The sequence below is a fragment of the Petromyzon marinus genome, chromosome 4 (assembly GCF_048934315.1).
Source record: "Petromyzon marinus isolate PM22_M1 ecotype Great Lakes invasive population chromosome 4, UKy_Petmar_22M1.pri1.0, whole genome shotgun sequence".
Lineage (NCBI taxonomy): Eukaryota > Metazoa > Chordata > Hyperoartia > Petromyzontiformes > Petromyzontidae > Petromyzon > Petromyzon marinus.
Genome location: NC_133670.1, coordinates 24,448,516 through 24,461,649, shown reverse-complemented (window position 1 = coordinate 24,461,649; position 13,134 = coordinate 24,448,516). Strand labels below are relative to the sequence as shown.

Below are 13,134 nucleotides of genomic sequence, written 5' to 3'. Positions count from 1 at the left end.
ATCCTCGTAGCAAAAGTAGCAACAAATGTAGTAGCTACGGGCCCCGCACTTTCAAGGGCCCCGCGCTAAATGCTTCAAGCTATCAATTGCGGTTCAGTGATTCTGCACTTGCTCTATTACTATAGTACTATACCGCCTTCACCTCTTATGAAGGACTGGGTGTTTAAGGTTAGCGATTAGTCGTATTATCTGGCTGTATAGAAAATGAAAAAATATAATTACTTTACTAGGCGGTTAAACTATTTGTTTTAATATTTGTGTTGTTTTTTTATTTATTGCCCCTTTATAACAACATATGCTACAGGCCCCACAGTAGCTTAATCCCGCACTGGGTAGGCAGGTTGTATAATGGGGGTGGGACGAGAGGGGGCTAGAGAGAGGAGACAGTGGCAGGACGGGCCGGATCGTGATGTCTGTGGTGATGGGAAGAAACCGGGGGAGGTGACGCGTGGGGGAGGAGTGGGGAAACCCCCCACCCCAATGTCCCCTTTTGAAAAGAAAAAAAATACCTGACCCCAGCTCTAACCCAGGTCTCCAGTGGTTCGAGGAGAGTAACAGGAACTCAATAAAATAGCGGGGCACATCCTGTGTGCAGATGTGTGTTTGTGTGAGTGGTGGTGGTGGGGGTGGTGTGTGTGTGTAGTGTAGCGGTTAACGCTGCGTTGCGCTACGAAACCAGCGACCAGAGTTCGATTCCCGCTCACGGCCAACACCGCCAGTGACGATTATCTGAACCGGTCATGGGCCTACCCCTAGGTCGACTGAGCCTCAAATGAGTACCTGGTGAGGCGTGTAAACATCGCCACTGGGGAGACAAAGGCGGCTGGGCGTGGTGCTGGCCACCCATCCCAACGTGTGCCGTGCCGGCCTTGATAAGTGCTCGCTAACAGCACTTGCCCCAGACAGTCTGTCCAGGCTATACGGGGGACCTTTGTCTTTGTTGCGTGTGAGACAGCGGTTGGGGAAGTGGCTCGTCCATTGCACTCCCAACGCAGCGAGCCGGGTGATACTTTGTCTGACGTCAGTGTCGAGTGATGCCTGAACTGCGCCTTCTCTAGGTTGACTCGGCCCTGAACGAGCACGCGGTGCGGTGTGTGTCAAGATCAGCACCGGGGAGACAGAGGCCACCACCACTCCCTACGTGCGCCTTGCAGCCTTCATAGGTGCTCGCTATACCGGCACTTGCCCCCAACAGGCTGCACAGATATACGGTGGATCTTTGTCTTTGTCTGGGTTGTTGTGCGCTAGACCCATTGCTTCGCTTCCTCTGTGGAAGTGATCGTCTCGCTCAGCGTTACACAAACACAGGAAATCCACGTTCGCAAAATACATCTCCAGACGTCTCAACCTCCTCACCTCACGTCCCTTGCCCACCCCGATCCTCACCACCCCCGCAGGGGCACGCCCACCCAGGCACCATCCTGGCGTTGTCCCCGACGCTTCGCGGCCGGGTGCTGCCGTTTCCTCTCACGCGGAAAACACTTCTTGAACGAGGAATTGGCCAAAATACCGACCCCCCCCCGCCCCTAACCCGATGCAGACCCCTCCTGACAATAGGAGCTTGAGGCTCGGTGAGGCTGTCCTGGACACGTTGATGGCATTGGAATTCCTATTGTGAGTTTGGGGAGGACACGTCGCTCGTGGATGATTGAGGGGCACATGGTCAAGCATAATGATGCAGCCAAGGCATGGAATGCGAGGGTACTGAGCAATGAACCTTGAGCTTTCTACAGGATATGTGAAAAAGAGATTTACAGCTCATCGGACTTCTCCGGTATAAGTGAAGATTCCGATTATGACTCGGCTCGTGTGCAATTATTACATCACGTGTTCGTGAGACATGGCAGCGGCTTGAGGTGGCCTTCATCCAGCAGTAGATTGACCGTGGCTGATGATGCAGAAACAACTATTAACGTTGGATTTTCATTCAATTCGGCTTGTACACGGTATCTGAAGATTCACGTTTTGAACGGACTTGTGACGAACACTCTTTGCGGGGAACGTGAGGTACGGACGGTATCTCGTGTGGATAGTCCAAGCTGAAGACGCTTCAGGAGTCGTTCCAGGGGCCGTTCTATAATAACACAAGATGTATGTTGAGCTTCTTTCGCACCGTACGTAGGCGACCGTGCGAATCGGAAGTGCGATGTTGCAACGCCAACTGTGCTCGGGTTCCCAAATAGAAATAGAAGCATATGACTCTCGACACAGGGCACCGATAGCAATCAAAGTAGCATTTCCAGAAAAATGTTTTAGCGTATCGTGATGAAGATCGCTTCCCGCTACAATTCTAATGCTACAGGAGAGGCACAGCGACGGAGTTGGGTGCGGTGGACCATGCAACATTGAGATTCATTGAGATTGAGATTCAATGAGATTGAGATTCAATGAGATTGAGATTCAATGAGATTGAGATTCAATGAGATTGAGATTCAGTGAGACTGAGATTCAATGAGATTGAGATTCAATGAGACTGGGATTCAATGATATTTAAAATCAATGAGATTGAGATTCAATGAGATTGAGATTCAATGAGACTGAGATTCAATGAGATTGAGATTCAATGATATTGATATTCAATGAGATTGAGTTTAAATGAGATTGAGTTTAAATGAGATTGAGATTCAATTAGATTTAGATTCAATGAGATTGAGATTCAATGAGATTGAGATTCAATGAGACTGAGATTCAATGAGATTGAGATTCGATGAGACTGAGATTCAATGAGATTGAGATGCAATGAGACTGATATTCAATGAGATTGAGATTCAATGAGATTGAGATTCAACGAGATTGAGTTTAAATGAGATTGAGATTCAATTAGATCGAGATTCAATGAGACTGAGATTCAATGAGATTCAATGAGACTGAGATTCAATGAGATTGAGATTCAATGAGACTGAGATTCAATGAGATTGAGATTCAATGAGACTGAGATTCAATGAGATTGAGATTCAATGATATTGAGATTCAATGAGACTGAGATTCAATGATATTGAGATTCAATTAGATTGAGATTCAATGAGATTGAGATTCAATGAGACTAAGATTCAATGAGACTGAGATTCAATGAGACTAAGATTCAATAAGATTGAGATCCAATGAGATTGAGATTCAATGAGACTAAGATTCAATGAGATTGAGATTCAATGAGATTGAGATTCAATGAGACTAAGATTCAATGAGATTGAGATTCAATGAGATTGAGATTCAATGAGGCTCAGGAACCGTCGCATTGACTGCAACACCGAACTCAGTGGAGCCAACAACAACAAAAAAAACCTCAACCCGGAAACGAATGAAAAAAACAAAAACGACAACCAATCCCCATAGTGTACTGTAGCTAATATATTAAGTTTACTGTGGTAAGACGCGGAGAACACCCTATCATATACATATACTGCGTAACATTCCGTATACCGTCAGCAATTGCGACGTAACGACACACTGTGAATTGAACAAGTAAGAGTTTAAAAATTAAACAGAAAAACCGTATTCGCTCCTTGCAAATGTGACACTTTGCCCACCACATTCAGGCGACGGCAGTGAACGCACAAAACGCGAACACGAGCAAAAAACACTAAGACCACGAGTGCATTTATAGCGACGCGCATAGCACAAATCAGTCAACACTCACCCGCATTCACATCATTAGCTCTGCCCTTACAAGAGGATATACAGCACATAATCATACACGTATATAGTCGGGTGATGATTCGGAGAAAAATCGACCCCCGTTTCCCAACCAGACATGGACATGACGCAGCCTTCCCGATGCTCGCTGTCCGCTCGTACCGCGTGCTGCTTGGCACGCGGCTGGATTTTAGTCCCGCGAGAATAAGAAGGGAAAAAAAACCTCCCGGCACGTGCAGCGAAACGTCGGACACCTTCCCGTAACACGCGGCACGACCAGAAACACACACATCGGAGAGCGCATGCGGCACCACCGCGAACAAACCACGAAGCAAGTGGTGCGATTTTTGTCGAGGTGCTGCTGACTGACCATCGTGTGTGGCCACGTCTCTTCGAATCTCAAGAGGCCCCCCCCCAAAAAAAAACCTAAGCTGGTTTGGAGCCCTGGTCGCTAACTTGGGTTAGGGGTAGGGGTTGGGAGGGATGGGACTTTGCTTGCGGCGTTGTAGTCGCGAGCCTGCAAGGTGATCGGGAGATGGTTGGCACAAAAATGCATTTATTGAATCCATCTGTGCGGCGATTTGAGCGTCATAGCACACGGAGGCGGGTTTCTCTCCGAGCTGGTTGAAAGCCACTTGACACACGGGTGGAACCCATTTTACCAATGGGTGACATTAATGTTATCGGACACTACCCAGCGACTAACAGAAACCGTTCTACACAGAACCCGCCTTTGTGTTCGTGTTGTCGGAAGCCCAAGTTTGAACGGTGCGTTGTTTGATATATAGAGGTAATAGGGTACAACTTCTTATTCTTCTTACGTATGGCTGATGTAGACGCGGAGCAACAACTACAACTTCACAATTAGGCTACACCAATGTAAGACACCACGTTGTACTCTCGTGGTAGTGCCTTACGCCAATAATCCCGACAAGCCAGCCTCGCAGCGTTCCGGAAAAAAAAATTTGAAGAGGAATCACAATCGCCTGCTGGCAACAATGTTGTCCGATGTGGCTCTGTTGAACATGGGGAGCGATACTTGGGGTTGGGGAACGTGAACCTCTGCAACTTCTCATCAACCCGGCATCACGTTGAGAATTAATCAAACGCACGTCCGAGACCATTTGGCTGAGGCCGTCAAATTTGTTTTTAACACGCGGGTGACGGTGATGAGCCACTTCGTTGAGACCTCATTTGTGATAGCCAGGTCGCTTCTGCAACAACAAAATATAGAGCTCAAATATAGCTCGGTGGGGCATTACCCAGTGGAATAAACAAAAGTTTTAACGTTTTGCTCTTCTTACAAATGGCTTTTTTGACTTGGTAACGCGCGCACAGAGATTGGCTGCACCGGGGTCACGGAGTGCTGCTGAAGGGATAACAGCTTCGATGTTAAACACGTCTATAGTAATCTCTCTTTATGAAGTAAAACGACACGCACCTGAGTTATTTGTCATGTATTTCCTTGTTTTTTTGTTGCAACTCGATAGCTTTTTTTTACTAGCTTTTTTAAAAAATTCATAGGCCTAGATCCTTTGCCCGGCTCGCTGGGACCCGGAGCCGCCCCGGGCAAGACGGGGAAGGCCGGAGACGACCTCCCGGCCTCTTCATTACACACACACAATACCCCCATGGGTGACGATTGAGATGAATGTTGCAAAATACATGGATAATTTCATGAAGCTTCGCGAAAGGAGAGTTGCACGTTCGACCTCCAGCTTGAGTTCGACTCGTGGATGGGCGGACACATTTCACGCAAATCGCCGATAAACCAAAAAAATTAATCCGGACTCGACAAATCCCACGCGACGCAACGCACTCTGCCGCCGGCGACAAATCACGTGACCGGCGACTTGATCTGTCGTCACCGGCTTCCATGTCGCCGCCGCCGGCGACAAATTACGTCACTGGCGACTTGATCTGTCGTCACCGACTTCCAAGTCGCCGCTGCCGGCGACAAATCACGTCACCGGCGACTTGATCTGTCGTCACCAACTTCCAAGTCGCCGCCGGCGACAAATCACGTCACCGGCGACTTGATCTGTCGTCGTTGACTTCCAAGTCACCACCGGCGACAAATCACGTGACCGGCGACTTGATCTGTCGTCACCGACTTCCAAGTCACCACCGGCGACAAATCACGTGACCGGCGACTTGATCTGTCGTCACCGACTTCCAAGTCACCACCGGCGACAAATCACGTGACCGGCGACTTGATCTGTCGTCACCGACTTCCAAGTCACCACCGGCGACAAATCACGTCACCGGCGACCGACGGAACGAATCACTTTGGTTAATTGTAATAAAATTAGATCGTTTGTAGCAGCGCTCACACGCATATATTATGGTGGTGCAAGCTGTACGCAGCTCGGAGCCGCTCCGTGTGCATCCCCCGCCACCACAACCACCGCTGACAAACAACGCCCCGCATCACCTCCAGCGACGTTTGCTACCCTCGTGGTCTCTTGTTGGCTTTCTCCCTCAGCTCTCCTCCCCACCTCTCGTTCTGCAATGCCCTCGCCTCTCGCTCTCTTACCTGTCAACCCCTTATCAGTGCCCTCCCTACCTTATTACAGACAAATTCAGACCTTAATGGTCACCCCCGTGGCCCCTTATACATCCCAACGGTTCATCCTACAAAGTCCCATCACGAGGGAGAAACACAAAAAAAATAGACACATTTTGTTTGGCCCGTCTAGAAACGGCTGTGCGCCGTATGGCCATCAAAGCTCAATTTCCCTGTACAAGAATACGGGCTAAACCGTATGGGCTGACAAGCTGCGCTATCTCATTCCTTGTGATCTCCTGACTCGGGACTCAATTCTCCTTCCCGTCTCTCCCCTCTCCATATTATAATTGCCGTGTCGCCACTCGTACTCATCTCGAACTCGCCATCGCCTCTCTTAATCTCTCCACTTTCCCCGCCTTTCACGCGTCTCTCCCACCCCCATCTGCCACTGCCCTTCATCCCCCTTGCTCTATCTGTATGCACTCCCTCGCATCGGCCTCGCCTCCTGTTACCATCCCGCCCTCTCACTCTCCCAGATACCCTCTGCATCTCTGCTCTTTCTCTCACCTGTCCCTTCTCTTCGCGTCCACCCTTGGCCCCATCTATTGCTCTGCCTCCACTCTCCTCCCTCACCGCTCCCCCCCATCTCTGCCTTCTCTTCCACTTGATGCCACATCACGTCTGGCCCCATGCTTCTCTCCTCTCTCACCATTACCCCAAACCCCCCCCACTCTCCCCATCAGGCATCTCTCTCCCGTCTCTGTTCTTCTCTCTCCGATGCCAATCGCTCCCTCTCTCAGACCCTCCACCCTGCTACCCGCCAACCTGTCTCCTGGCTCACAGCTCATCTGCTCCCTCTACCCCCTCTCTCTCTCTCTCACACCCCCCTCTACTCCCCCATCACTTCCTCTCTCACGTCTCCCTGCGCTCTCAGTCTACCACCTATCTGCTGTCCCCCCAGCTCCTTCAATGATCTCTCTCTCTCACACCACCCACTCTCTCTCCTTCCTTTCCTGTTTACCACCTCTCGTGTGTGTTGAACTTCTTTCGGACCGCACGTAGTAAACCGTGCAACTCGCTACTCTCACTCCAGCATCTTTTCCGTCCACATATCCCGCTCTAACTCTCTCCCCCTCGCTTATCTATTTCGATGGCTCCACTCACCATATCTCCCACTGCCCACTCTCCAACACCACCCTCAACCTCTCTGCACCGTCCATCCCTTTTCTCTCCCCCACTGCTTCCCATCTCATCCTCACACTCTTCCTCCTCCTCCCCTCTTACCCACACCCTACCCCCCACCACTTCCAACCCCCCCCGCCTCCCCCGTCTCAGAGCTGCTCGTTGCATTCGTCGTCGTTGATGAGCATCTTGGGACCGCTGTCCGTGGTGCTGTCGCGCGACGCGGCGAACATGACCCCGCTGTAGGGGACGCACGGCAGCGCCCAGAGGCCGCGTGTGTGCGACGCGCGCACCGCCAGCGCGCACAGCCCGGCCACCACGAGCAGCAGCAGACACACCACGATGGCCGCAATGCCCGCGGGAGCCACCGCGCCCCCTGCAGGAGCATGGAGGTGGTGATGAAGGTGTTGGTGGTGGCGTCGGCGCACAGGTCACGCCGGTGGGGGGTCGGGATGACAAGAAGAGAAAGAGAGTGAGTGAGTGACTCTGCTCGGCAAATTCATATTGATGTTGTTATTGGTGCTGTTTGTTGCCGGCCGCTCGGTGTTTCGGAACCTGTGGTGTCTGTGGCCAACTCATTTCTTTAGAACTGATTTTTGTGTGTTTAGTTTGGTGTCCTTAACCCCCCCCCCGCACCTCCGATTAGCACGGTTGGCTATGTACGGTGCGAAAAAAGTTCAACACGCATACAGTACGTGCTCGGCAACAGTGATAATGTATGAGTGTCTTTTTGTAAAGGCTCACAGCGTTGCGGATTCTATAGATCCACCACTATAGATGCATGGCGCTGCAGATTCTAAACGTTCGCACTGTTTAAGATTGCCATAATCCGCTCCACTGCAGCGAATATAGAGTCACGACTCGAGATTGTATAGATCGACTCCTGTGTATAGTCCACAGATTCGCACTGCTGTCAATTCCACATGCACCGCAAAGGAAAATAAGAATCAATGAAATTGGTTGACGATTGCTCGAGTCCAGTGATTCCTAGCCTTTACTGCAGCCTGTACAATGTTCACGAATACATACGTTTCGTGAAACAAAGTAGTTGTGCTCACCTGCCCGCGCTTCATTTGCGTTTTAGATTATTTACCTTCTAAAAAAAACTGGAAACGTCTCGCGCCCCTTGAAAGGGCATCTCGCACTCACCAGGGGTGCGTGCACCCCGGCTCAAGAAGAACCACAGCTCGAGACGATTCATCGCATTGCGGGTCTGGTGAACAGTTCCATCCCGAGTGTTCGGATTCCAATAAAGCAAACGTCTCCGTGTCTTGGGGTAGGCTTCTCAACATTAATGGATGAATACGCCATCACTGCTGTCATGTGGTGAACGTTTACATCCTTAGTGTCAGACGTACATTCTATTGTTCTGAAAGGGCTAGAAAGACAATATTTGACAACAACAAAATTGTCAGGTCAGCGCTGACAAATAGAGGCGGCAGGAAACCAATATTTCTTCCGATTTATGGCACGAAAAATGACGGCCCGGATTATGAATGGTAACACTCATATGGCAAGGTCAGCCTAAAGCACAGATGAACAGACAGGCAGACAGACATACAGATAGACGGACATGAGGACAGTTGCATGTACAGTGCATATGTACGAGCAGAAAAAAGTACTGCTGAACAGACAAATGGGCAAATGGATGGGCATCATAGGTGGAGTTTGAATTCTCTATTTGGGGGGCGGGCATGGGTTCGCTTTGTCTCTCATATTAGGAATCGCCGGTGCATATAATTAATGCCTTTTTAATCTTAATTGTAAACAACTGAAAATACATTCATGAAAGTGTCCAGTTTTTGGGAGGGGCGTTGCCCCCCCCCCCCCCCCCAACAAACTGCGCCCATGGTGGTCACACACACATGGACGGACAGACGGACAGACGGACAGACACATGCATGCAAAGACGAATGAGCGGACGCGCATTTAACAAATAACAAAACTACCCTCGACCCGGATTGCTCACCTGACGCTTGAGCCGCCCAGACGCTCACTGCAACAAAAACACAGGGGAGAAAACGTCGCGTTACGAAGGCTCCCACCCCCCCCCACCACCACCCCCCTCCTCCCCCACTGGGCACGCTCGCCGTGCACTCTCGCGCGAACCCCGACGCGGCGAGCGACGCGGCGAGGACGCACCACGCAGCTCCAATCCCGCACCTCCCACGCCCCGAGCCTGTGCGCGCCCGCCCGACTCCGCTCGAGAAAGTTTCACCCGAGGTTGAAGTTTTTAAAGCTGCACAACCCTCGTTTGCCCCGTTGGAGTTGCGAGTGTTTAGTAAGCGACGGTGACGTTACGTTCCTCGTGCCAGAACAAGACGACGCCAGATGGCCTTTGGCTGTTCAAGCGATCATTAAAAAAAATCTCCCCTCTCCTCTCCGTGCCCTCTGCTCCTCCCTCACCTCCCTCTCGTCTCTCCCTCGCTCGCTACCCTCTCTGTCCCCTCTCACTTCCCGCCCGGCTCTCGCCCGTGGCCGTCACGCACCCTGCGGCTTCTTGCACACGTAGGGCAGCACGTAGGAGCAGGATCTGTCATTCCATCGGCCGCCCGCAAGCAGCTCAACGCAGCGCTCCATCGCGGTGTTGGGCTCCCCCCAGTTCCAGTTGGTGAACGACACGGGGCTCTCGTCCTGCCAGTAGAGGTTGGCTGGAACGTGAGCTGATGATGGGCGCACACGGGGAGGGGACGTAAGAGAGAGAGGGGGGAGGGGGGGGGGGTGAGATGGGATAGAGGGTAGAGAGCAGAGAGGGGAGTGCAAGGGGGCAGAGAGGGAAGATAGTGAGAAGATGGCATGGGATAGAGGAGACAGAGAGAACAGAGAGGGGAGAGACAGGATGTGAGAGCGTGAGATGGGTGTGTGCATGGAGCCCCGCTGGAGGGAAGTTCTTCCTCCTGAGCGGTCGTCTGAGCTGCGGCCCTCACCGGTCTCCAACTTGAAGAGGCCCGTCCAGAGCCCCTGGCTCTGAGGATCGGCCATCACGGACATCTTCACCAAGAACTTGTTCTCTTCCATATCGTGGATGCTCACCATGGAGGAGTCTGTGTTAGAGGGAGGGGAGTCGGGGGTGCACCAGAAGACACGGAGAGAGGCGGCAGAAACGGGGGAGAGACACAGGGAGATGCCGTGAGACGAGAGGAGGCGCAGGGAGGGACGAGGGAGAGATGGGAGTGTCAGCAAGACACAGAGGCTGTTGGGAGGGAGATACAAGCAGCTCGAGGGAGATCAGAATCATCAGAATATGTATTTACAGATGTCCAGTAGGGGCACGGGGTAAGAACGTTACAACAACAAAAATACTAAAACACGATAGGAGTGCAAAGTACACCACCACTACCCGCACACCCATATTGTCAACCCCCACACTACCACACCTTACATCACCACCACCTCCACTCCCGCAGGTCACACCACTAAACCACTTCTCACAACCCACACCATCACTGCTCCCCCCACCCCTCTGCACCACCAGACCACATCCCCCTCTTCCCTGCACTACTACTAGCAGCAGCAGTAGCAAAACCACTGGTGCAAGCGGCATCTCAAGCCAGATCAGGCACCCCCAGCGCTAACAGCAGCAGCAGCATAATTAGTCGCCCTATCGCCAGCAGCAGCAGTATCAGCACGGTAACCATCATCAGCATCAGCAAAAACAGCCCCCTGACAACAGCAACCGCCATTCCCAACTAAGTGGCGGTGCCGTCACCACGGCGCTTGTGCCAGGCTATGTGCACTTCAAGGCCACGTGAAGTGTCGAACGCCCGCTGGCAGGAGGTCATGGGACAGACCCAGGTGCCAATGGGTTGACTGAGATGACTGGCGGATGCACCAGCTGTGCCCCCTACCGTGCCCTGTGCACCCCCCCACTCCCCCCACCCCCCCCCCCACCCCCCCCCCCCACCCCCCACACGCACTCAGCCCCATGCAGTGGCGCACGGCGAGCGACCAGGACTTGGGGCTGTCCGTGTGGATCGAGTAGCAGTGTCCACGGAAGGCGACCCAGCTGGTGCCCGACGGGTCCTCGGGGCACGTGCCGTGCTCGGGCGTGCGCTCAGCTGCACGCGGGTCACAGCGGGTCACAGCAGGTCACGGCAGGTCACAGTGGGTCACAGTGGGTCACGATGGGTCACGGCAGGTCAGTGGGTCACAGCAGATCACAGTGGGTCACGATGGGTCACGGGGGATCACGGTGGGCCACGGTGGGCCATGGTGGGTCATTGTCGGCAGGCTTGGGTAGCAGAGTAAAACACTATGAGGCGCCACGGTGGCTGGGAGATATTATCTCCCTCGCCTGGTAAGGAGGAGGTTGTGGGCTCCATCCCGACCCTGACACCGGTATATTTGGAGTTCGCGGTGTCTCTCTCCCCGTGGTCGCGTGTATTTTTTTCCGCGTCCTCCTGTTTTTCCCTCCACATTTAGATAAGCCACTTCGTTGAGCTGTCATTTGTGGCCAGGTCGCTTCTGAAAAAGAGCTACATAGCTAAGTGGGCCTTGCCTGGTGAAATACAAAAAAAATTGCGGTTTGAAATAGCTTCGTTTCATATTTTTAGCTCTGTCGGTAAAGTCATGTTGAAGGGAAACAATAATTATTATTTTATTGTTTCCCTTCAACGTGACTTTACCGAAAGAGCTAAGAATATGAATTACTGCAGTCACGAAAGCTTTAAATCAAAGCTTCGTTTCATTTTCAGAGGGGGGGGGGCACTTTCACCAATAAGACATTATCAGTGTCAGGGCCGCCACACAATCTAAACCACAGGGTGTGGTAGCAGCACGATGATGATGGGAAGTGTTTTCACATTTATGTGTTGTTGGGGGCCGCACGTCAGGGCCTGCACTGAAGGCCACTAAGGGCCGCCATTGGCCCGCGGGCCTTGCAATGAAGAACATTTGGGTAACCAGTGGGTAACTTAAAACATTCTAACTAAAAATGATCGAACGGAGCTGCTGCTGCTGCTGCATTGTCAGTGGTGCACAAGAACAAATAACAGCACCAAAAAAACAATCAACGCATTATACCTTTGTGGTCCCTCTCTATGCACTGCGATGAAGGGACATTGCCCAGAACGTCGCCTATTGCACATGGGCATACGTCGTTTGACGGAAACGGAATGTATGGAGTTTCTCAAAAACGTAACGTGTAACGATTCGAAATACCGAATTTTCAATGACATGAAAAGGAGTGGGGGGGGGGGGGAGGTTAGAATTGGACAATGCATGGTGGGCCGTCGTTGAGTTCACTCTGTGCTGGTTTCCCGCGCTGTTCCCACATTACTGGGCGCAATTTTATCGACAAGTGTGCTGAGTTTTCAAATAAATAAAAAATGATGCGATTATTTTCACGCAGAGTGGGAGGAGGCCCCAAGCCGTGACCGAGGAGGCGACAGGACGCTCAGAGACAGGAAAGGGAGACAGAGGGAACATTCGGAAGAGATAGAAAAGAGAAAGGAAAAGATAAGAGGGGAGAGGGGTGGTGGTAATAAGTGGACAACAGGGCGAAAAGGTCACGTCAGTAGCGAGCCAACCGAAGGAGATAAAGTCTTCCCACAGACCGACAGCAGATAGAGCCCCGTGACAGAGCTGCACACGAGTGGACGCCTCGCGAATCGGACCACTCAGGAGATCAAGGTATTGACGGACGTGACCAGCGAATAATTTCCAATTCTATATTTCCTGGGTCGTCGCTAGACTAGAGGAGGTATGTATGCATTGTTGAACTTCTTTCGCCCCATACGTAGCCAACCGTGCTAATTGGAGGTGTTTAGCCTGGCGCCTGGGACCCTGCGGCCCCCAGGCCCCTGCGCAGT

General features: G+C 51.8%; 1 protein-coding gene across 1 annotated transcript in view; it reads right to left on the bottom strand.

Annotated features, from left to right (window-relative positions):
* Positions 1-3,335: 3,335 nt before the first annotated feature.
* The window catches only part of LOC116938871 (macrophage mannose receptor 1-like), a 54,276-nt gene continuing 44,477 nt past the window's right edge, over positions 3,336-13,134 (bottom strand). Inside the window, exons 26-30 of the mRNA XM_076054177.1 lie at positions 11,242-11,382; positions 10,252-10,368; positions 9,814-9,987; positions 9,294-9,320; positions 3,336-7,700 (exon numbers count right to left, since the gene is read on the bottom strand). Coding sequence (XP_075910292.1) covers positions 7,474-7,700; positions 9,294-9,320; positions 9,814-9,987; positions 10,252-10,368; positions 11,242-11,382 — 686 coding nt within the window. The 3' untranslated portion in view covers positions 3,336-7,473. The remainder of the gene's footprint in view (positions 7,701-9,293; positions 9,321-9,813; positions 9,988-10,251; positions 10,369-11,241; positions 11,383-13,134) is intronic.